Consider the following 24,232-nt stretch of genomic DNA (forward strand, 5'->3'; position numbering starts at 1 on the left):
AATTAAACTGCACCAAATAGCACCTCCAACATGTAACAAAAAGTCAATTTATGACCTTAACTATAGTAGATTAGCTTAATAAAAAGTAAATATTAAAGAAACTAAAGAACATGTTAAACGAAAATAATTATTTTGAACGTGTCAAAGAGTGAATAGACGTGCGACTTTATGCTGAGCTGATACGCATATTTTATTTTCCACACTATATATAATCTTAATGTTATGAAATATAGCTCAAAGTAACAATATAGGACAAGAAAAAACAAGCTAAGAGATATAGAGAGAAAGAGATGAGAGATTATTATTTCTTCTTCAAATTGTATGTTCTTTCCATCTATTACAATGCCTTTATATAAGCATGAAAAATGAAGAAATATGTCATTGAATAGGTCATTAAGCATTTGAGAGAAAGATCATGGAGGAAGATAGACATCCACCATAATTTCTTATAGCACTCCCCCTTGGATGTCCATAGATAATGTGCCTCGTTAAAACCTTATTAGAAAAAATAATCCTAGTGAAGGAAAAATAGTACACATGTTTAGAAATACGCTTTTTGGTTACCTCATTAAAAATCTTGCAAGGAAAACCCAGTGGGACAAAATCTTGTAAGAAAAAAGAGTACACCGCGTATTAACTCCCCCTGATGAGAGTATCAATTCACATCCTTGAGCCTTCGCGTCCCAATATTGTACACTAGTTTCTTGAAGGTTGACGTCGGTAGAGATTTGGTGAACAAATCAGCCATATTATCACTTGAACGGATCTGTTGCACATTGATATCACCATTCTTTTGAAGATCATATGTAAAAAATAACTTTGGTGAAATGTGCTTTGTCCTATCTCCTTTTATGAATCCTCCCTTTAGTGGGGCCATGCATGCTGCATTGTCTTCATACAAAATTATGGGTAATTTGTCACACTTCAAACCACATTTGTCTCGAATAAGGTGTATTATAGACCTCAACCATACACATTCTCGACTTGCTTCATGAATAGCAATTATCCCAGCATGATTAGATGAAGTAGCCATGATTGATTGCTTAGTCGATCGCCAAGATATTGTAGTGCCTCCACATGTAAACACATAGCCAGTTTGAGATCGAGCCTTATGTGGGTCAGATAAATACCCAGCATCGACATAACCAACAAGATCAGTACTGCAATCATTGCCATAAAATAAGCCCATATCGGTAGTCCCTTTTAGATACCACAATATGTGTTTAATTCCATTCCAATGTCTCATTGTAGGAGCAGAGCTATATCTTGCTAAGACATTAACTGAAAAAGTTATGTCAAGCCTTGTAGTGTTAGTAAGATACATTAGTGCACCAATTGCACTAAGATATGGTACTTCAGGACCAAGAAGTTCTTCATTCTTTTCTTGAGGTCGGAACGGGTCCTTATTCACATCAAGTGATCGAACAATCATCGGAGTACTTAATGGATGTGCTCCATCCATGTAAAACTGTTTCAATACCTTTTCTATGTAGGCAAATTAATGAACAAAAGTCTCGTTTGCCAAATGTTCAATTTGCAAACCAAGACATAATTTTGTCTTTCCGAGATCTTTTATCTCGAATTCCTTCTTTAAATAATCAATTGCCTTTTGGAGTTCTGTAGGAGTTCCAATAAGTTTTATGTCATCAACATATACAGCAAGTACAATAAACTCCGATGTTATTTTCTTTATAAAAATAAATGGACAAATGACATCATTTATATAATCTTTCTTCAATAAATACTCATTAAGGAGGTTATACCACATTCTTCCTGATTGCTTTAGACCATACAAAGATCTTTGCAATTTGATTGAAAATATTTTCCGGGACTTTGAATTCTGTGTGTTAGGCATTTTAAATCCCTCGAGAATTTTCATGTATATCACATTATCAAGTGAGCTATAAAGGTAGGCTGTAACCACATCCATTAAATACATGTCAATCTTTTCATGGACAACAAGACTAATGAGATAACGGAACGTTATAGCATCCATAACAGGAGAATACGTCTCTTCATAATCGACACCAGGTTTTTGTGAAAATTCTTGTGCAATAAGGCATGCCTTATATCTTTGTACCTCATTTTTCTCATTTCTTTTACGTACAAAGACCCATTTATAGCCAACATGTTTAACACCATTAGGTGTTTGGACTACAGATTCATAAACTTCACGTTTCGCAAGTGAATCCAACTAAGATTGGATTGCTTCTTACCATTTTGGCCAATCACGTCTTTGTCAATATTCTCCAACGGATTGAGGTTCAAGATCCTCATTATCTTGCATAATGCTAGATGCAACATTGTATGTAAAGACATAATCCACAACTATATTCAATCGATTCAAATCTGTCTCAATATCGATTGGGTTTATTGATAGTTCCTTATTTTCTTGTGTCTCAGGCTCATTGATTTCCTCATGAATTTCAGGATTGGTTAAATCATATTTCTTTATGAGACTCATTCGTAGTGTCATATTGATCATTTATTTTCCTTTATCTAGGATTTCGATCCTTAGAACCCAATGGTCTGCCACACTTTAGGCGTATTTTTGACTCATTAGTATGACACTAGAAGATTGTCCAGCAGGGACATCAATACGGATTGAAACATTCTTTGCGGGGATATGTGATTTCGTTACAGATCCGTAAATGCGTCTGACATTTGATTTGCTATTTTCTATGAATGGATAATTTTTTGCACCTCTTTTTCACAAATAGAGGCACGTGGATCAAGATGAGACAATGATGAATTTTTTCACGAAATTTCCCGTTTGATTTCACCAATTTCTCCCTCTAATTTTGGGAAAATACTTCATCGAATCGACAATCTGCAAATCGAGCAGTGAACAAAACTCCCGTTAATGTTTCGAGGTAGCGAATAATAGAGGGCGATTCAAACCCAACATATATTCCTAGCTTTCTTTGGGGACCCATTTTGGTACGATATGGCTATACTATAGGCACATATATTGCGCACCCAAAAATTCTTAAATGGGATATATTAGGTTCATGACCCAAAACTAATTGCAACGGGGAATATTTATGATAATTTGTCGGTCTAAGATGAACTAGCATTGCTGCATGCAAAATGGCATGACCCCAAACAGAAGTGGGTAATCTCGTTTTTATGAGTAACGGTCTTGCTATCAATTGCAGACGTTTAATCAAAGACTCTGCAAGGCCATTTTGAGTGTGAACATGAGCTACAGGATGTTCTATTTTTATCCCAATTGATAAACAATAATTATTAAATGCTTGGGATGATAACTTAGCAGCATTATCAAGACGAATAGACTTAATTGGATTATCGAGAAACTATGCCCGTAATCAAATTATTTGTGCCATTAGTTTTGCAAACGCCAGGTTGCGAGATGACAATAGGCACACATGAGACCATCTAGAAGATGCATTTATTAAGACCATAAAATATCTAAACGACCCACTAAGTGGGTGAATAGGTTCATAAATATCCCCTTGTATACGTTCCAAGAACGCAGGGGACTCAATCCCAACCTTTGTTGGTGATGGTCTAATAATTAACTTGCCTTGATAACAAGAAGTGCAAGAAAAATCATTATTTAAAAGAATCTTTAAATTCTTTAATGGATGCCCATTTGAGTTTTCTATAATTCGTTTCATCATAATTGATCCAAGATGTCCCAATCGATCATTCCAAAGTACAAAAGTATTGGAATCAGTAACCTTTTGGTTTACGATAGAATATGCCTCAGTTGCACTAATTCTTGTCCAATACAGGCCACAAGATAAAGATGTGAACTTCTCAATAACCCTTTTCTGGCCAGAGACATTTTTGGTAATGATGAGATATTCGAGATTATTCTCATCTATTGTCTCAATATGAAATCCATTTCGACAGATATCTTTAAAACTCAACAAGTTCCTCTTGGACTTGGAGGAGAACATTGCGTTCTCTATGATAAGTATTGTTCTCTTAGGCAGAGTTATATTAGCTCTTCCAGAACCTTCAATTAGATTACCACTACCAAAAATTGTAGTAACATCTACCTTACACATACTTAAATGAGAGAAATATTTCTTCTCTTTGAATATTGTATGTGTCGTACATGAATCAATTAAGCAAATATTTTTACAATTGAACTTTTATACAAGTTTGCTTTGATAGATATCCATATTTGCTTCCCATGATTTGACATAGAAAAAGAAGTATATGAATAAATATTAGTATTTTCAGAGAAAAGGGAAAAAAGATAAAGTTAATCCAATGATTCAATAGTGACCTTTAATGCAATTTCGAGCAAATTCTAATTATGATACAAATAATTACGTAGTAAAAATAATACAATTATAAGTACATTACACATATGACTAATACAACTACAACAAAATTATTTATATGAATAAGTTATTTATATTTTCCTACACAATGCATGAAAAACGATTGATCTATGTAAGAAAAGAACATACTTAGCTGCTTCTCTTTTCTTTATCCCTAACAAAATATGGGAATTAAGGGTCAAGTAATAAACGTTGTTCTAGGGTGCTTATAAACTTTTCTTAAAGAGAATTAAAGTAACGGAAAGGAAAATCAAAAGTGTAAAAAGATCACTTAAACTAGGATACTAATTAATTAGATATTACCCCTCGTTTGTGAGATTTGTGAAACTTTTAATCTTCATTTATTTTTTTATTTTTTTTTTCGAAAATACATATATTCTTAAGAACTACATAAGTAGTATTATTAAGAGCTATAAAAATTACATGATGTTTATTCATTAGCTATTACGAATAGGCAAAAATAAAAATCAAAATACTCAATCATCTTTAACCACGGATCCATCACCGATCAAGTGGTTTATTTTTCCATCAGGGTGCTCAAAGAAATCTGCCACATCCAAGTGGGTGATGTCAAATTCATTGTCATAGACAAAATTAGCTTCAAGGCCTTTATTCGTTAGAGATGCTTGATAAAGCTCAGCCAAATGCTTTGGTATGCGACAAATATTTGCCCAATGCCCTTTTTCCACCGCAACGATAGCATTCAGTTTCTGAATCCTTTGCCCTTGGCTTCTCATCTTTCCCTTTCCACTTTTGAAAGTTATTTTTCCTTGGGGAATGATTAACACTAGGAAAATTTCTTCCTTGGCCACGGCCACGAACATGGCCACGACCTTTTCCACGCTTAGCATAATGGGAATACACCTCATCCACTTTAGGCAATGGTGTAGACCCAGTGGGTCAATTTTCGTGATTTCTCATAAGCAAGTCATTATTTTTTTTTCAGCCACAAGGAGAAGAGAAATCAACTCTGAGTATATCTTGAAACCTTTCTCTCGGTACTTAGTCTTCTCAAAGAGCTTTTTCAGACGGTAGAGTCTCGTGCTGATAACGTGTTATGAAATATAACTCAAAGTAACAATATAGAACAAGGAAAAACAAGCTAAGAGATATAGAGAGAAAGAGATGAGAGATTATTATTTCTTCTTCAAATTGTGTGTTCTTTCCATCTATTACAATGCCTTTATATAGGCATGAAAAGTGAAGAAATATGTCATTGTATATGTCATTAAGCATTTGAGAGGAAGATCATGGAGGAAGATAGACATCCACCATAATTTTTTATAACACTTAAATTATAAGATAATAATCCAATATTCCAATCTTGCCGGCCTAGAAACCTGCCAGTAGTGCCTGACCCGCCCTCATCAGCCCCCTTTCTATCATGGGCATCACATTCAGCCCCCTCCCCTCCCCATGTTGGGACTTAACGTCGAGAAGGTTTGTCCCACCATTGTACTGAGGAGATTAGGCTTTGATACCATATTTGCCACGACCAAAGCCCAAGTCACATATTGTTCGCTTTGGGTGGGGCCGCACTGGTTTGTCTTTCGGGCTACGCCACATCGAGCCCCAAAAGCGCGCGTACCATGTAAACTTGTATCATGTCTTATAAAGTTCTTCATTTTCCTCTCACATTTCGATGTGGGATTCGCCTATGGTGACATGTGCATCTCTTCTTCAGAAGTTTGCCAGCCTAGAAGCCTGTTAGTCCTGCCTAACTTGTTCTCACCAGCCCGCCCTCCGTCATGGGCATCACAAAGAAGGTGTTCACTTTTTTAAAAATATTTTTTAAAACGGAGCAATGTTTTTAAAACCAAAATAAAAACTTCTTTTATTTATTTAAGATTTTCCAAAAAGTTTATCCAAGAAGCAAGAAACTTTCCAAAAACTATCCAAACGTCAAGATTGTGGAAAGTTAATTGAAAAACTGACGTGAGCTAAAAAATAACTCACACAAGTAGAAGTAGCTACAGGATAAAAGGGGCAACGTTATCTAGGATTGTTCAACATCGAATCTTCACTAGGTGGTTGTGCGAAGTTTATCCATACATACATATAGTGTGGTGCAATCTTTTGTTTGCTCCGCAAGTAGTTAGATTTAACCATTTTATCATTCAACATACATGATAGTATCTTCAAGTACACAATAATTGTACGGAGAACTATTAAGAATTGTTTAAGGCCATAAAATGTTTCCTTGAGACGGCGAATAGAGATAGAATAGAGATGATTGTAAAATTTCCAAACTGTTATACAATAGTTGCTCCTAGATCTAAATATCCATTTTAAGATGTTGAACGACTGACGACTAGAGTTGGAAACAAAAAGAAGAAAAAAGTGACTGAGAAGTTTTTACTTGTTCAGATTTTAGTAAATTTCGAAAGCTATGGATTCAGTTAAACCCGTAGCCGAAAGGCTACATCTTCCCTGCTTATAAGTTGTATAACGATAAGATAAATGATGAAAGAGTTTTAGGCTACATCCTCCCCTGATTATAAGCTCATTGATATGATTTCGACACATGGATTATCCATGAAGAACTAACAAACTACAGAAAAATGCAATGGATACTCAATATGTAGCCTCTAGGCATTGAACTCTTACAACGATTCCGATAGTAAAACAAAATTGTTCATTTATTTTCCTAATGTGACAATTCTACATAAATTGCAACCAAAAAGTACTCCTTGCTTCTTTGATTCATACTATGTTGTTTAACACCAGCAACTATCTTATATGTCCTCAGGACCATTGACATCCTGGAAATCAAGTAACAAAGTTAGTCCAACAGTTCTAGGTATTAACAAAATCCAATAGCTCTCGCATTTAGATCCATGGAATTACCTTGTTTGCAATCACAGCTCCATCTGGAATTTCTAACTTCACTCCGTATTTGGCAGTGACATTCACTTTTCCCTAAAAAGTAGGAAAACATAAAATTTTAGGCACTATTAAAATCAAAAATGAAAATGGCATCAGCTTACGGAGAGAAAAATCGACTAAGATCGAATGAAGACCCCAAGTCCCACTGTCAACACATGAGTTCAAGGGAAACAGAAACAAACTTTGTTAATTACCTTCAGAGTAATGCCAGCTCCAAAATATACGTCGCCAGTGACCTTCAAGCTATCTAGCTCAATAATGCTGGGAATCGACTTGAAACGACTTAAGAAGTTGGCAACCTGGGAAGACAAATAGGCTAATTAGCTGCATTCAACAAAAGATCGACCAATTGCAGGAAATAATCTTCACCTTCTTGAATTCAGGTCCCAACTCAATAGAAGGGTTAGAAGGATTTGTTCTGGCTGGATTCCGGATGACATAGCCATCATCAGTCAAGGTGTAAAGATCAGACTGTAAAGATTATCCAGTTGAGTAAACATACTAAAGATCATTTGATCAAAAGGGGACCGATATAATCAGTAATCATGAGAAGACAGAAAGTTACCTGGACAAGAAGCAGATCTGAACTTGCTTTCACTGGAAGGAAACGAGATCTAGGAACATTAGCTCCAATAGCCCGATCAAAGAACTGGTTTTAAAAAAAAAAAAGAGTAATGCTTGTAAGAGCCAAATTTCATCAGAAAGAGGAAACAAGACGACAAAAGTATCAAACTTCTTGAGTGTGTTTGGTATGGTGGAAATAATCTTCATGGAAAATGATTTCCTGAAAAATGGTTAAATCCAGAAAAAATATATATTAAATAAATATTTTTTTAGCAAATCATACAGTGTTTTGATAAAGCTCTTGGGTAATAAAGACTAATAATAATGTCTACGAGTTAAGACAGTTTTAAGGAAAATGTCTCCGCTCAAAAGTGAGGTAAGTCATTTTCCCCCTTTTGACACTACATTATCCTGTAACCGAACACCAGAAAATGACTTCCTCATGAAGAAGATTTTCTGGAGAATGACTTCCGTCATACCAAACACACTAAAGGAATGGCATTAGTGATTTAAAGGCGTAAAGTTTAGGCTTTAGATACCCTAATTGCAGCACCAGCAGCTGTTTCAAGTTGAAGAACTCTAATCCCATCCACTTCCTGCAGATTAAATTAGCTACAGCGGGCTCTTATGCGAAGTATTGAAACATTGGAACCACAGTCTTAAGTCTTAACTAGCAGAAACTGATACCTTGGGGTTTGGAATTATCTCCATCTTGAGTGCATCTGCTTCTACAAGTCTTTTAATAGCTTTTAGATTCACCCACCTGTTTGTAAAGCCAAGGGTTCAGTCAGTGTATGTTTCAATAGAGAAGGGAGTAAAAACATAAAGCTTAGAGTAAATCAAAAGACTTGTCTCAACTTACAAGTTGTTGGTGTTAAAAATTTTGAACTTTTCTATGGACTTGAATTCATTGACCTGTATCAAACAAGTTTCTTAAACATCAGACGTGCCACCTCCGGGATGGAATAGAAAGAAGAAAAGGAAACACAGAATTGGATCTGACTTTGAGAAAAATGTCAATTCAAACTAATCTTGTAATACCAGCAATTACTAATCTCGCAGGAGCAATGAACAGCTCACAACTTAACATTTCTATGTAAAACACATGCAACAGGATAAGCTTTTTCATTTGAAAGAAACACATTGATGAGTAAACGTAATGCAGAGTAATCTGGATTGTCAGTGAAAGAAAGTATCTTATCACTATAGTTCGTACAGTTACTCAGGCATATGTGCTTTTCCAATTAGATAACTCTTGAGTGAAATTTACTTTGAAAACCTCCAATTAGACTCTTCGTGTGTATTCATAACAGTTACAAGGAAGCAGAAAACTAGAAGGCTAAAAAAGAAATAGAAGAGGCACAACTCACATGTTGGTCAGGAACTTGTGCTATCTCCAAAAGCTGCACCACCACACAAAATAGAGGCTTATAACAAGCAAGTTGTGTGAAAGTATCTCATTAATTGCATAATAGAAATATTTAAATAGGTTTTTATAATAGACGTTGAGTGGGACCCAGCTCGTGCACACCTAATCTAAATAGGTATTAATGCAGCAAAACAACTATCCTAAGCTCTCACCAAAAATTAAAAGGAAAAAAGAAGAAGTGAAAACTAAGAAAGAGTGGCAGCACATTTGAAGGATGAGCTTTGTCTAGATGCAATTCAAACTGATACCTGTTCATATGGCTATTTCCAGCTATAAGTCAAGACTAAATTAAACTACGAATTCTGAATAGAGGTGGCAATATGAGCAAATAGGTGCTAAAAGGTGTGAGCATATGAACACGGGTGAAAAGTCACACATGTGGTAAACCACGCACCTGTACTTTTCCTTCGTACGAGATTAGGGTGCCACCTTTGACATCAGCTAATGTTTTTGGCGTCACCTGCAATAATTGTCAAGCTTTAGTAACTAGAGAAATTGTGTTTACCAACCAAAATACAGCCTCAAAAGGCATTGCAGTCAGTACCTCCATGCAGTACTCGTTCTTGTTCTGGATCAAATGATTTAGGATTTCTGCAATGTTGAATTAAGGAAAAGGATTGCACTTGATGGTGATTGAGAAAGGCTTATCGCTATTGGAAGCTTCTTATGATTGGGATGCTAGGAAATGAACCCAGGTTTTCATTCACAATTGAGAACTATTGAAAGGATACTCAAATCAACCACAGCGCCCAAGTTATCTGAATTGGCAACAAAGACGTATTCCTTTCCCTGTAACAGATTGAAAAAGAAATGTAGCCGATGTTACACAAACAATAAAAATAAAGAAGACCAGCCGAATGCAAGGCATAATCAGAAGAAAGCAGTAAAATGCAGAGCAGAACCTTTGATATAAGTGCATCAAGCTTGCCGCTATTCATCAAAGCAGAGAAAACATCACCATGACCTGGGGGGTTCCTGTACATGAGATGATTGAAATGCTAAAATGAAATCAACAAAATTAAAAGGGAGTACAAGAACAGGAAAAAAAAGAGATCAGAATTAATAAACAGTCTGCTCCAGTTGAGATACAGTATGAGTTGGGAATTCAATAAACTTAGCCTATGTAAAAAATGATATATTAATGAAGAATGGTTTATTTATGAAGAATGATTTATGACACAGAAAAGCCAAATGAATCAGCATTTTCACTCTCATTCTTGCAGCAGCAAACATAGTAGTATACTTGGCCACAAAGACAAGACGAATACAGAAATTCTTTCTATTGTTTCCCGATAACTGCAAGAACAAGTATAGATGCAGCTTAAAGAGAAGAAAACTTCATCATCAATTATAGGTTTAACTAAAGTAACAGGAAAAGGAAGCCAAATTTTGAACTTAAGAAGAAGCAATATAGATTAGATAAATCATCGCTTAAAGATGATCATTAAGATCCAGATTTTGTTAGTCCTTATAATTCAGTACTATGCCTAAAAGAAATTTTTGTAAATGTTCCAAATGGTGAGTTGATTCCACTTTCAGTTGTGACCACAGAATCCACACACTAAACAGTTTAATTACCATCCATCTTTGCCAGCATTGCCTTTGCAAGGAAGTGGAGCAAAATCTTCAACAACCAGACGAGGGTACTGGCTCTGCAAAAATTTAAAGAGGAAACATCAAACAAACCTATTCAAATCCAATATTTTGGGTGAAAAAAACAAGCTTTGTGATACCTGATATCATTGATGTTAAGTCCCACTAACCTGATTGAATGTGTGAATCTCAATGTTTGAGTTTGAATATTTTTGTACAATCTACAGAGAGAATGCAATAGTAAAATCAGCAGCTGAAAACAGAGAATGATCATGGATTAATATGTAACACACTGATATTATTTCACCTTCAGTGTATCATCATGGGTGTTGAATGAATTCATCAAAAGCAAGGGAACGCTGCATCCGTACTTGGTATTGAGAGCCTACAGACAGCATTCTTTAGTTGGTGAACAGCGAAACATGAAACATCATGGTGAACTAAATTGATCATAAAATCATAGCTACCTCAATTTGTCTAACAATCAAGTCGAGGAATGTCAAACCATTACGAACTTCAATAACTGATCTGCATGAAAGAAATACAAACTTCAGACTGTGAGAAGGTATGAAGGTTGACAAACACACCAGCTAAAACTTCCATATTACAATGAAAATATCATATCACTGTATGCAGTCAAATTTGAAAGCAAGAACTTCTGAAGACCTGAAGAAGAGATTCCTACATTTCCAGACAAACTTTCCAAGAATCCAATTATCATCATATACACCGCAAAGTGCTTTGGAAAAGCAATGCAAGGTAAAAGGTAAACTATTTGATCAGACACATATCTAAGGCGGAGTGCTTTAGAGTATTGTAAGGAGGTAGCTCCTTGGCTGCCAACAAAGTGTAAATCTGATCTACTTCTAAATTAACCATCAAATTTTTCCTCCTATATGATCTTTTGAAAAGGTGACACAAGCAGAAAATGGTATAGTAGTGATCTGTCAGTATTATAATTCTGCCAAATTCCATCTAGTAGCAGGCAGCAATTGGACTGTTTCACATCCAAATGATGCAAGCTGTGGTCGACAATGCCATCAGATAAACCAAAATAAGTACTAGTTGCTATCCACCTTTGACTACACAGTGTTAGAAAACTATCAAACACAGAGTAGAAATAGAAACCAATAACCAAGTTTAATCACTTTATAGCCTTCACTAATGAATGCATGTGTAAGGAAAAAAACTTGAAAGCAGGGTATCATGTGCACACAGGCGGATCCAGGATTTAAACCCTATGGGTTCAACTTTTAATTTTTTTAGCATTGAACACATTATATTTTTAAAGTTATGGGTTCATCTCTACTTTTTTTTGTAATTTTAATGATTTTTTCCATATAAAGTTATGCTACATCCGCCTCTGTGTGCACACAGGTACAATACAATATAACAAGATTCAGAATACCAATCAGAAAGTTTCTTGGACCTTACTGGTGAATCAATAAAATATTGTTGCTAAGCAAAAGACAGGATTCAAGACACTGTTCTGGATCCATATGCACTCTCCACTGACATGTAGTAGAACAGAAAGGAAGTTTGGAAAAATGTGTTCACAAAGATTGGCTTTAAGTCCACTAAAGCAAACAAAAGTAAGCCACATATGTATAGCATAACCCTGTAACAAATAACTTTTAGACCAAAAAATAGCTATATTTGTGGCAAATACATACTTTGGACCAGTGCACCCCATTGTCGTTCCCAAGCCTCCATTGAGCTTCAGGACAACAAGTTTGTCTAAGAGCTTCTTTGTTTCTGTAGGATCTGCAATGATCGAGATAGTGAAGCTTCTTCAGAAACATTTTCAGTTGGATCTGATTTTCTTAAGAAAATCATCTTCCCACCAGAGGCAAATCTAGCACCTCGCCACAGATTCAATTAAACTCATTGTTTTTTGCTCACACCATGTATACATATGTAAAAATAATACCTTCAGAGAGAGGTGCTAACTTGTCATAAGGCACCACCACGTCATCGGTTGGCGTCTGGATCTTACTCCACTCAACATGTTGAGCCTCGCCACTATAATTCAAATGCCATAAGATCATGAGTTGATCTGCTACTTTTAATTTTTGCAAGCTAAAACTAGCATTATTTGTAAAGGCTCCAAAATTTATACCATATCCGAGATAATCAGAATCTATAGACACTACTAAAGGACTACCTAAAATCACCTAATCCACATTATCTCAAATCCATGTAAAAAAAAGCATTAAGCTAACCACATCCTAAAGTTCAGTAAATTAAAATGATTAGTGCAATAAATTTCAGTAAACAGAGATATCAGCCCAAATTGTACCTTAGATAGCGAGTGACAAGGTTAATAAATCCGGATTTCTCATTATCACTGCAAAAAAACAAGTTCACACGAAATAAAAAATTAAAAAAAAATTATCAGGTCTGGATTAAAAAAATTGAGCAAGACATGGAGAAATGAGAATTGAGATAAATATAGCATGCGGCAAGTAAATCTAAGTAAAACTACACACACACACACACACACACACACACAACAGAATTGTAGATCCACGTAAATGAAATCGAGCATTGAATTAAATTAACCACATTCTAAAGTTCAGTAACTTAAATTGAACTTTAGATTTCTCATTATCACTGCAAAAATAATTGTGAGGTACGGATCAAAAAACGATCGATATATGGAGAAACTGAGATAAATAGGAAATGCTGCTAACATGCAGCAAGTAATCTAAGCAAAACTACACACACACACACACGGCAGAATTGTAGATCCACGTAAATGAAATCGAGCATTGAATTAAATTAACCACATTCTAAGTTCAGTAAATTAAAACGAACTTTAGAATTCTAATTATCACTGCAATAAATTTATCAGGTACGGATCAAAAAATGAGCGATATATAGAGAATTCAAGATAAATAGAAAATGCTGCTAACATGCAGCAAGTAAATCTAAGCAAAACTACATACATTCACACACAAAAAAAAAGAGGAAATTGAAATGTGAGAACTGAGATTTGAAAAAAAAAAAAAAAAAAATGTTGCCTGATTTGGTTAAGGCTGGCAACGGCAGATTTGAGGTTGGTGAGCTTCTCGGAATCAGCAGGACTGAGTGTAGCTGTAGCCATTGGAGAGATGTATGAGTTCCTTATTAATTAATATATTCAGTGATTCGAAGCTTCTCGAAAATGTGAATTGGAAGGAAAGCTTAAAAACAGTGTGATAGATAGAGGTTGGGGAAGGGGAGGAGTATTTATAGAGTAAGGAGAGTACGAAACAAGTGGCAGGTAATGAGGTTAAAAGTACAATTTGTGGGCGAGAGAAAATTGAGAATATGCAGGGGATCTGACTTGTTTGAGGAGACACTTGTAATGTGTTGGTTATTCAGAGACTCGAGAGAGACTATTAATTGTAATAACTTCTATTAATATTTAAACTAAGGGTGTGTTTGGTACGAAGAAAAAAATTTAGGAAAATATTTTTTAATTTTTTTTTTTGTTTGATTGACTTAAATGTTTTTGAAAAATATTTTTTTAATGAACTCATCTTCCTCCAATTTGAGAAAAAATATTTTATAAAATTCTTTTTTAACATTCCCCACCCCCAACCCCACCGCCACTCCGGCACTTAAAACCCTGCCCTCGCCCATGTCATCTCCTATAGTGTTTGCCTAAATTATATATTTATCAAAAAATATTTTTTGCTACTTAATCATACACCAAAAAATAAGTAAGAAAATCAGTATTTTCCAAAAAAAAATATATATCCAGGAAAATATTTTCCTTCGTACCAGACACACCCTAAATTATACTCCTATTAATTTGTGTGATTGAGTAATATATTGAGGTGATATTGTTGCAACTAAAAAATATGAAAAAAGTGTTTGCGAGCAATGGAAAGATGTGTTGGTTTTGTAGTTAAAAGAATACAATTACTGTCACAGAATATATGTAATGAGTGCAAATATTCTCATTAAAGTGGTGCATAAAATGTGTTTAAATTGTGAATCCGCCTTTTAATTATCTTGTTCTTAGAGTTTGAAGAATTATTTCAAAATAACTCAAGATTAAAATATTAATGATGCGCTAAGAGTGTCGTTCTTCTTTTTACTGTAAAAGTCATCATTTCTAAATAGTCTTGTTAAAAGTTTACAATAAAATTCTAAAGATTCCTATGAAAACAATGGATCACTTATGCGTCAACAATTAAAACCGTGGTCTAAAACACGACGGAATTATTTTGCTTGTTTGAAAATGTTTTTAAATGGATTCTATGGGCAAACTTACTGATTTTGATTGGCTAATTACTGTACTTTGACAATAACACAGTTATGAATCTTCCTAACATACTTGCAAAACTCTAGAAAACTGCTAGGTTCACAAGCTAGTTTTTCTATGAATTAGACTTATATAATTTGATTATGTAAAAAGAAAAAAATATTATATCCGTTATAACAGGTTACCTATCTTATGTTTTAGGTTATTAATTTCATTTACTATGTACAATTTTATATTGTTATCTTTTAGTAACATGCTAGTTATAAAAATACATTTATAATGTTAGAGTATAGAATAAAAATGTCAAAATACTAAATAAGTTGTATGTAAATCAAGAGTGTGAATTTTTTCTGTAAATACAATGTCAAAAGAAGTATATCTTTACTATATAAACAAACACGCACGTAGATTAATTATAGGTTGTTGATTGTGAATCTTGTGACAGACATTGGCAACAAAAGTTTAATTATCAAGATACAATTCAAACTGTAGTATCATGAGTTCGAATAGTAGTGATCTTGAAAGAACGTCCTAATTAAACTATATTGAAAAATGTTGTGCTGGATCGAGGTGGAGCAAATAAAGTCAATAAAAGCTTTCTAAATCTCCCATATTTGTAATCCATTAATGTGAAGGAAAAATAACTGCAAATTATAACAAAGAGATGCAAAGACGAGCCATTTAATTACCAACTCATTATATATGATTCCTTTTGCTCCTAAAATGGAAGAAGTAATTTACAACAAAATGTAATATAGACAAATAAAAAATTTCTTTACTTCATTTAACAGCATCATTCATAGCTTATTCCATGTTTCTTACCAACTTTAATCTCAATTTGAGTCGAAAATATAATAAAATACAAGTTTAATCTCTTTTTTCTCCCCCTCTTTCTTTTATCGTTTGGCCTTTTCTTTCTTGTCCATTTTTTCTCAGATTTGTCTTTGTAAGGGCTGTTCTTATAAGTGAAGCTATAAATTAATAAGTCATCTGTATTTTCTAAATTTTGTGCTTTTAAGCTTTTGTACTTTATTGTTTTAAGGCATAAATTTCTCTTCTTAGACAAAACAATCATCTTTAATTTATCATTCTACACCACTATTTTGACGCATTCATCTGAGTATTTTCTGAATGAGCTACTTAGCTCTTCCTAAAAAGAAACTGAAAAACCATGACATCTTACGTGAGTGGACGACTGCCAATATTTGCCAAATGTGAAATTCAATTATCCTTCTAAATTGTGCAGTAGAGTTTGGTCAAAATATGGATAACCACAGAAGTGAGAAAATCAGGCAAAAAAAAAAAAAAAAGGACAGTTGGACGCATATTAAAGAAGCGACCTGCTGGAAATTTTAAAAAAAGTCAGACTCTCTTTGTAGAATTATCTGAAAAATTAATTAGAAAACTTGAGCATCAACTCCATTTACATTCTTAGCCAAACTTAATGTCGTAAAATTCTAAGTATATAAGTTAGTTATCATAGATTTAATCTTTTACAAAACAAACTGAGCTTGTAAAACTACCTAAGCAAATAACATTAAAGAAGAATTATTTTTTTGTAAAGATAATTTACAATTATTTTTTGAAAAGTATAATCAACATACACTTGTTCCTATTAGACACTTCAACCCCCACAAAAATGTGTCTATTGAGCACCTCATGCACATCTGGAATAAAAAATGACACTCACTTGGAGTTGGGCGGGTGAATAGCTTGAAAATCAATTTTTTTTTCTCTCTCTAAATTGTCCATATCAACTGTAACTTTATGCAGAACTACGTCTACTAAACCAGGAAAAAATGGCAATTGATCATAAATAGTAAATGGCATTCTGCACAGTTTGAGAGAAACTACCTGTAAATAGAAATATATGATCAACAGTTAAAGATAACAGATTGACCGTTCAAAATTTCCATTTTCCCAAATGCCAAGCATGATTGCGCAGCTCGGAAATGGCCACTGAAAAAGCTCCACAGAGAGGAACTACAAGTTTTTGCAGTATCGCTGCAGCAGCAATAGCTATTTTGCTTCTTAACAGCAGTTTAAACATTTGCTTGTCTTCCATTTATGTGTTTCTGAGGGGTATGGGGGTACTTTGTTTAGTGCAAACACTTGAAGTACTTGTTCTTTCTTATGACGATACATACAGAGAACAACTACTTGCTCCACAAAATCTGAACTTGTATATACTAAGACAAAGAGAATGAAAGAATGAGTCTTAGCCCTTCAATCTTGATACAATAGCATCTGTCGTCCCACAAATTCCAATATAAATATTCCACTATTGTCGTTTGAAAAAAATTATCAACTCGGCCATTTAAAAAAATAGTGAGTCTACCTTGCAGTAGGATAAATGAAGAGCTGAGGCAGTTCTGAAGCTCAACCATAAGCAGCATCTTACAGAAAGCCAGATTGACTCAGTGCTACGGGAGTTAACTTTGACTAACAGACTATCTCTTGTCTGATCTCTTTTGTTCATGAGCCTCCTAGCCTAAAGACAAGTCCAAGTTGCTTTCATTTAAATATTGTCGTTCTGTAGGATTATCTTGTGGAGCCTGACAGATAAAGACACAATTGAGACATTACACAACAATATACCATTGTCGCTATTGGACTCACAAAAATTAGAATTCCAGTATCTACCAGACTTGTAGAACAAATGACCAAGGCAGTTCAGATCCCAACAAAAGGATAAACTATCATCAAAATTCCTAGTAAAAATAAGAAAAAGCTCTTTAGAAGGGAACCAGGACTTTATCAAGTTGGGGATGGGAAAGCTTTAGAAAATACACCACTCTACTGAAATAAAAGCACTCTCACATTATCAAAAAATAATAGCACTCTTTTACGATAAACTGCAATAAAAGCACAGTTAGGATCTAAACATATGTATGGCTTAGGAGAAGAGGGCTAGAACAAGAAGACACAACCACCCAACTCCACCCCCCCCCCCCAAACCTCAAACACGCTCAAAAAAAGAGGCAAGTTAGCCCAATATACATGATACTAGCTGTATGAAGTTCATGGCTTGAATCTCATTTTCTTTTCAGACAAAAAGTTAATTAAAAGAGCCTGTCTTTTCCGAATCATGTGTAAATTGCTTCCTGCGAGTAGTTATGTACTGGAAGTGAAATTGCAAGCACACAAACAAAGTTGCTATTAAACTTAAATGCTACTTTTGCTTTGCCGTTTTTTGGTCTTTAAGTACCTGACTTTCTTCCATCGGCACATCATTGATGTCAGGTTTTTCATCAAAACCATCAGGCTCAGATGTTGGTCCCTCACCATTTGACTCAGTCTCATTTGGTTTTGCTTCATTGTCAGTGTGTTCAGATTCCTCATATTTTTGTTCTTCAAGCAAAGCAACCTATTTCAACCATTTAAAAATAAAGCATAAATATCAGCATTAAACACATAAAATACAACAAACAAACCCCTGATTGAAAGGCAAATATATATAATGGCATCAGATTACTGAACTGCAGACAACTGACCAACATCAACATATGGCTAACAGAATTGTGTGTCATGAGTCATGACCCTACTATGGGAAAGGATTAATCTGAGTCATAACACCTACCATGGGAAGGATACATTTCACATTCCAAATAAAAGGTAGGGTCAAAAATACCCCTCTACTGTACAGAAAATCTTAATTTTGCCATCTGTTATACTTTGGGATCGTTTTTACTGTTGGCAAAGCATCTCGTATTTTTTCTTGACTCTAATGGAGCATGGACCCTAACCAAAGTATACTCAAGGTAATTTTAAACCGTAGTTAAAAATAAAGGGGTAAATCTGGACCTTTATCCCGAAGTACTTTGACACGTGAAATCCACCACAGTACACCTTGGAGTTTCATTAAGATCACGGCCAAATAAGAGACAATTTGCTAAAAGAATGACTCAATGGTTTAGCGGAGGGTAAACTTAACATATTTCGTATAGTAAAAGGGTTATTTTGACCTTTCCCTAAAAAGAAAGATCAGGTAACCAGTAAATTGACAAGCCACTACACTTTCTTAGATTTCACTTCCCACGTCCTCTTTTGATCAACAAATACTGAAATCAAACTCCTCTTACCGGGACAAGTGTCCACAACATCTCTGCATATGGAGGCATTATAGAGGCTACCAGTATAGAACCTAGGGACTAGAGTAGCATATTACTGAACTAGTAAGACTTCAACTCAATAGTCAATACAATGCCATTCTAAGAGAACCATCTCCCCGGGGCTCCAGCATCCTTCATCCAAGCAAAGAACCATAAACGCAGTAGAAGAGACATGCTTCAGCAAAGCAAGGACTGAGCACCTACATCTTATGTAAGAGAGAATGGATCAAATGTATCAAACTTCATCTTCTCTCTCTCCCTCCTCCCTCCCTCCCTGCTCCCACCACCCTCCACAACCCAGGTAAGCAGAGAATTCGATGTTATTTCAGGCAAATGTTTATGCCAGGTATATCTTAAATGTCTTCTTCACTTTCATGCATCACTGATCTCCTCATTGACAGGGCGCACCAAAAAAGCACCACACAAAACCAATATAGGGAGATTTAGGAGTACTTCTCTATATTAAATGAAGACAACATTAAAAAGATCCCTCTTTTATTCCACTTGTGTTTTTGGTGTAAAGAGAGAAAACTCTATTGTAAAGATAGTCAGCAAACTTCATCGATACCTATGGATGACTCCAGTAGAGTTATGAACAACTTGAAGTCATTTTTGACACCAGCTAGGTGTTAGGCAATGAAACTTTTGACTTACAAAATAAAGCTCTATTAATATTTATAAATAAAAAAAAGACTGAACCATTGTCAGCACCTAAGTATATATTTTAAATATCTTTTGAGATCAGTGTTAATAATCTATGATGATTCCGTAAAATAAATTTATCCGCATCCAGTGTTTACATCAAACTAATGAATGCAAGATATGTGTCTTTCGTACACACATTAGTCACTTAACCATGGTTAAATGACATATATGTTCACTGTAACAATTAAGGTTAAATTGCTTAGTTTGGTGTAAACTCCGGGTGCGCATACTAAATATGTAATCTTTCAAGGTAAAGTACACTTATCTAAAGCTAAAAATTCCATAAAAAAATTAAAATTCAATATACAAACACATTACACATAGTTATCTCTAAATATGCACTAAAGTTCATGCTATTAAAACTCAGAACTGCGAACTCATTGGAAAACAATTACCGGAATATACTTGAATTTACGCTTAGGTAGCTCCTCCACCGCAACGGCGCCGTCGTTAGGGGAGTGATTTTTTTCGCCGTTACCGTCAGCAGTACCATTGTTGTTTTGGCTAGCAGTTATATGTGTCCACTTGAAAAGCAATAGATGAGAACCGTTACTACCTTTAACTCTGCCGTTAGCTCTCTGATGATTGTTGCCGGAGGTCGGCGGCGTTACGTGGATCCACCTTTTCTTCCATCTTCGAACTGGTCCAGTAAATACTGTGGTCGGCCCTCCGTACCTAGTTGATGACCGGCCCAGTCTGGCCCCTACTCCTTCCATTTACGGCGGTGGATCGGTGGCGCAAATATTCTTTTCCGATCACCAGACAATCTTTGTAATTTTGGTTTGCCCTTTTCTTTTTATCTCAATTACAGGAGGAGTGTGAAATAAATGAAAGAATAATATTGCAAAGATGAATAGCTTAAAAATCTAAATATATCTAGAGCTAGAGGTTACATAAGCTCCAACTATCTCTAAAATATAAGATAGATATTCATATTAAATACAATTTTATTTATAACACCCTTAGAATGTCTATTCAATATATAATGTGTCTCGTTAAAAGCTTAACTAAAATAAAATTCAGTGAAAAAATATTCTAGTGAAGAAAAAAGAATACACATGTTTAGAAATACGCTTTTTGGTTGTCTCATTAAAAACCTTGCAAGGAAAACCCAGTGGGATAAAACCTTATAAGGAAAAACGAGTACAACGCGTATTAACTCCCCCTGATGAGAGCATCAATTTACATCCTTGATCCTTTGCATCCCAATTTTGTACGCTAGCTTCTTGAAGGTTGACGCCGGTAGAGATTTGGTGAACAAGTTAGCCATATTAATATATTATCACTTGAACGAATCTGTTGCACATTGATATCACCATTCTTTTGAAGATCATGTGTGAAAAATAACTTTGGTGAAATGTGCTTTGTCCTATCTTAGAGGACGAATATTTCAAAGGGGGAATGATGTTACACCCCATGTTTTCGTACGTGAAAGTACGCCATAAGTAAATTGATGGAAGTTCGGGAATGAGATTATTTTGAGATTATAAGCATTATGCTATTTCAAACAAGTGATAAGTAAATTCGTGAAGGAGAAAGGGGGAAGCAAATCGAAGAAAAGGAATTTCGTCAAAGTTTGACATTTTGAGATAAAATAGGGCCCGAGCTAAAATACCTAGTATTTATAGACTAGTGCCATACAAGGTACCACATGGCCATGATAGTAAGGTGTATAAATTATATTAAAAGTGAGTAGTATTTTATGTAATTTGAGATAATTCTTAATTATGTGGATAATTGGATAACTAGTAATTTTAGTGAGGGTTTAACTAATTAATTAGATTATTTGGATAAATTTGATTAGCCACCTAACGTGGCAGCCCAAGGGGTCTTGATTTAAAGCCCATATAATAACTCCTAATACATGTGAAAGGTGGCATCTTTAGGAGATAATGGTAGGCCAAGTCATACCTAAGTGGGGCCCATATTCATTTTGATAAAGACAATTCAAGTAAAAAGTATAATCTTGCAAAGGCTACTATTTTTAACAGCACACAAATTGTGCCATTTTCATGTCTCTTTTACCATTTCGCATTCATCACTTATCCAACCCTTATAGCAAAGAAAATTTCAACTTCGTGTTCATAGAAATTTCAGCAAAACACTACGTAGCATATCAAAAAGGGACTAAATCTTGAGACAACAAATGGAATCTCTTGTGTAAGTAGAGTGGGCTGATCGTGAGTAAGTAAGAAAGCAAAACAATTCCATATCAAATTCTAAGAGAATCGGTTCAGGTATGTTAAGGTTATCCCTTCTTTCTTTTTGGCATGATCCAAATGATACAAACGAAACGAGCAAAATACGCAACTTTCATAAATGACTCTATTCATAGAAATACTAGGGTGTCTATATTCTTGATTCTCCATGTAAATTATTATTATATCCTCTATTCATGGGTCTCAGAAAAATACGTATTTGATAAAGTTGTCCGAAAGGTATATTGATTTTATGATATTCGAGAAATCTTATGAATGTATTTCTTATGCATTTCATGCATTTATACATGTACATTGACCCATGACTAGAAGGCGTTATATACACGTATATTATATGTATATGGGATAGGAGAAAAGGTTACGGCATTATATACGCACCACCACCTGATCAGCTAGTATACGTTGGTGATTTGCCCACAATGGCCGAAATGATATGATGGGATGCCCTCAGAGGCTTGATGATGTTATGAACGCATATACATATGCATGGTATGACATTTATACGCATATGCATGACATTATAAAAATGAAATGATTCACAGAGTTATTCAGACATACATGTCGAGTCTTTTACTCCATGTTTTCTCATGTATATTGTTTACTGATTTTCATTCCTTACATACTCGGTACATTATTTGTACTGACATCCCTTTTGCCTGGGGATGCTGTGTTTCATGCTCGCAGGTCCCGATAGACAGGTCGAGAGCCCTCCAAGTAGGCTATCAACTCAGCGGAAGATGTTGGTATGCTCCATTTGCTCCGGAGTTGCTTGATTGGTCAGTATGATTTAGACTTGTATTGTTTGGTATGGCGGGACTCTGTCCCGACCTTTGTAAAAATTATGTATTCTTAGAGGCTTGTAGACAGATGTCATGTACGTAAAAGATTGTAGGGCCTTGTCGGCCTATGTTCAGTGTACGAATGGTTATTTTGGTCTTATAGGCCCGTATGTCTTAAGTATAAGTTGGTACTTCATGTTGTATTCTACTTAACTCACGGCAGCCTCTCCGACCCAGTTATCTATGATAGTATGATACGAAAAGATACGTTATGTTGGTACTCGGTTGAGTAAGGTATCGGGTGCCCGTCACGGCCCATCGATTTGGGTCGTGACAAAAGTGGTATCAGAACCGTTCTGTCCTAGGGAGTCTACAAGTCGTGTCTAGTAGAGTCTTGTTCATGGGTGTGTTGTGCACCACACTTATAAGTAGGAGGCTACATGGCATTTAGGACTGTTACTCTTTCTTCTTACTCTAGATCGTGTGGTAGAGCTTAGTCGTAGAAATTCAAATTCCTAAATTCTATTATATTCGTAATACAACGATATCAACATCTAGAAAGACGGTTGGTAGGGGATTGAATATGGCTGTGGAAGAATTGAGCCAGAGGAACTCGATTTTGCATCATGCTTATGATGAGTAAATGTAACGTCTCCAGCTGAATATATGGAGATTAAGACGTGCAAACTTCTTGATAAGGAGCCTTAAGGCAAGAATATCTATCCACCCCTATGGTGAAAGGGAATGAGAGATTTAGAAGATAGATACAAATTTCGACAAGTAAAAGAAGCAAGGTGAAGAAGGGTACGAGGTACCCAGTTAGTAAAGATGAACATTATATACAATTTAGGAAGAGAGATATAAGCATTTTGAGTTATCTTCAACAGTAATAGAGGTATGTACAATTGGTCACACCCATCTCATTTATGCCTTATGGGGGCTAACAGAAGTAGTATAAGAGAAGGATGGATATCAGGATCCGGTTGGGGTTAGAGTAACCCAAAATGGTGAATGGATTGTTTGTGTTAGTTGACATTTCCGAAGGATATAGAAAATGTGCTATTAGATCTCCTTGTGAGATACCCAGATGGTGCACTCTAGAATAGTACAGCTAGATATGAATACTAGAATATTCAAAGACATGCACTGGAATCCTGGAAGGAATAAATATTACATTAGTATGGCTCTCGTCCCTAGTAGAGAGAGAATGCTAGGCAACCTAAAGAGCTAACGGATGAAGCAAGGGGAGCTAAAAGCAAAAGAATGTCTTGTTGAAGTTTTCAAAAGAAAGTGATAAGCAAAAATATTAGCGGGAAAATAAGGAGAGAGATAAGGAAGCATTATGAGTAAGGTGTGATACATGAATGACAA

At 35.1% G+C, this 24,232-nt stretch overlaps 2 protein-coding genes across 2 annotated transcripts; both read right to left on the bottom strand.

Annotated features, from left to right (window-relative positions):
* Nucleotides 1-6,756: 6,756 nt before the first annotated feature.
* Nucleotides 6,757-14,042, bottom strand: LOC107804975 (UTP--glucose-1-phosphate uridylyltransferase). Its single transcript, XM_016628946.2, has 21 exons — nt 13,815-14,042; nt 13,091-13,138; nt 12,722-12,813; nt 12,465-12,555; nt 11,259-11,319; nt 11,099-11,176; nt 10,962-11,012; nt 10,777-10,850; nt 10,101-10,173; nt 9,930-9,987; nt 9,743-9,789; nt 9,593-9,658; nt 9,140-9,172; nt 8,632-8,684; nt 8,457-8,532; nt 8,309-8,365; nt 7,771-7,854; nt 7,575-7,676; nt 7,400-7,504; nt 7,167-7,238; nt 6,757-7,081 (listed from the first exon to the last, which is right to left on the bottom strand). Exons 1-21 carry the CDS (start codon nt 13,895-13,897, stop codon nt 7,055-7,057), a joined length of 1,431 nt encoding a protein of 476 aa, XP_016484432.1. The 5' UTR covers nt 13,898-14,042; the 3' UTR covers nt 6,757-7,054.
* Nucleotides 14,043-17,210: 3,168 nt separating this feature from the next.
* Nucleotides 17,211-20,704, bottom strand: LOC107804964 (uncharacterized). The gene is made up of 3 exons (XM_016628936.2): nt 20,259-20,704; nt 18,255-18,413; nt 17,211-17,601 (listed from the first exon to the last, which is right to left on the bottom strand). The coding sequence occupies exons 1-3, from the start codon at nt 20,577-20,579 to the stop codon at nt 17,533-17,535; spliced, it is 549 nt and encodes a 182-aa protein (XP_016484422.2). The 5' UTR covers nt 20,580-20,704; the 3' UTR covers nt 17,211-17,532.
* Between the last annotated feature and the right edge of the window lie 3,528 nt (nt 20,705-24,232).

This window comes from Nicotiana tabacum, chromosome 13 (assembly GCF_000715075.1).
Source record: "Nicotiana tabacum cultivar K326 chromosome 13, ASM71507v2, whole genome shotgun sequence".
Classification (NCBI taxonomy): Eukaryota; Viridiplantae; Streptophyta; class Magnoliopsida; order Solanales; family Solanaceae; genus Nicotiana; species Nicotiana tabacum.

Coding starts and splice junctions, on each gene's coding strand:
- LOC107804975 (XM_016628946.2), bottom strand. CDS start 13,897: ATGGCTACAGCTACACTCAGTCCTGCTGATTCCGAGAAGCTCACCAAC. Junction 10,851..10,961: donor AGATTCACACATTCAATCAG/GTTAGTGGGACT, acceptor AAATTTTTGCAG/AGCCAGTACCCTCGTCTGGT. Junction 7,082..7,166: donor GAGCTGTGATTGCAAACAAG/GTAATTCCATGG, acceptor CTTGATTTCCAG/GATGTCAATGGTCCTGAGGA.
- LOC107804964 (XM_016628936.2), bottom strand. CDS start 20,579: ATGGAAGGAGTAGGGGCCAGACTGGGCCGGTCATCAACTAGGTACGGA. Junction 18,414..20,258: donor GTAAATTCAAGTATATTCCG/GTAATTGTTTTC, acceptor TGGTTGAAATAG/GTTGCTTTGCTTGAAGAACA. Junction 17,602..18,254: donor TGCCGATGGAAGAAAGTCAG/GTACTTAAAGAC, acceptor TTTATCTGTCAG/GCTCCACAAGATAATCCTAC.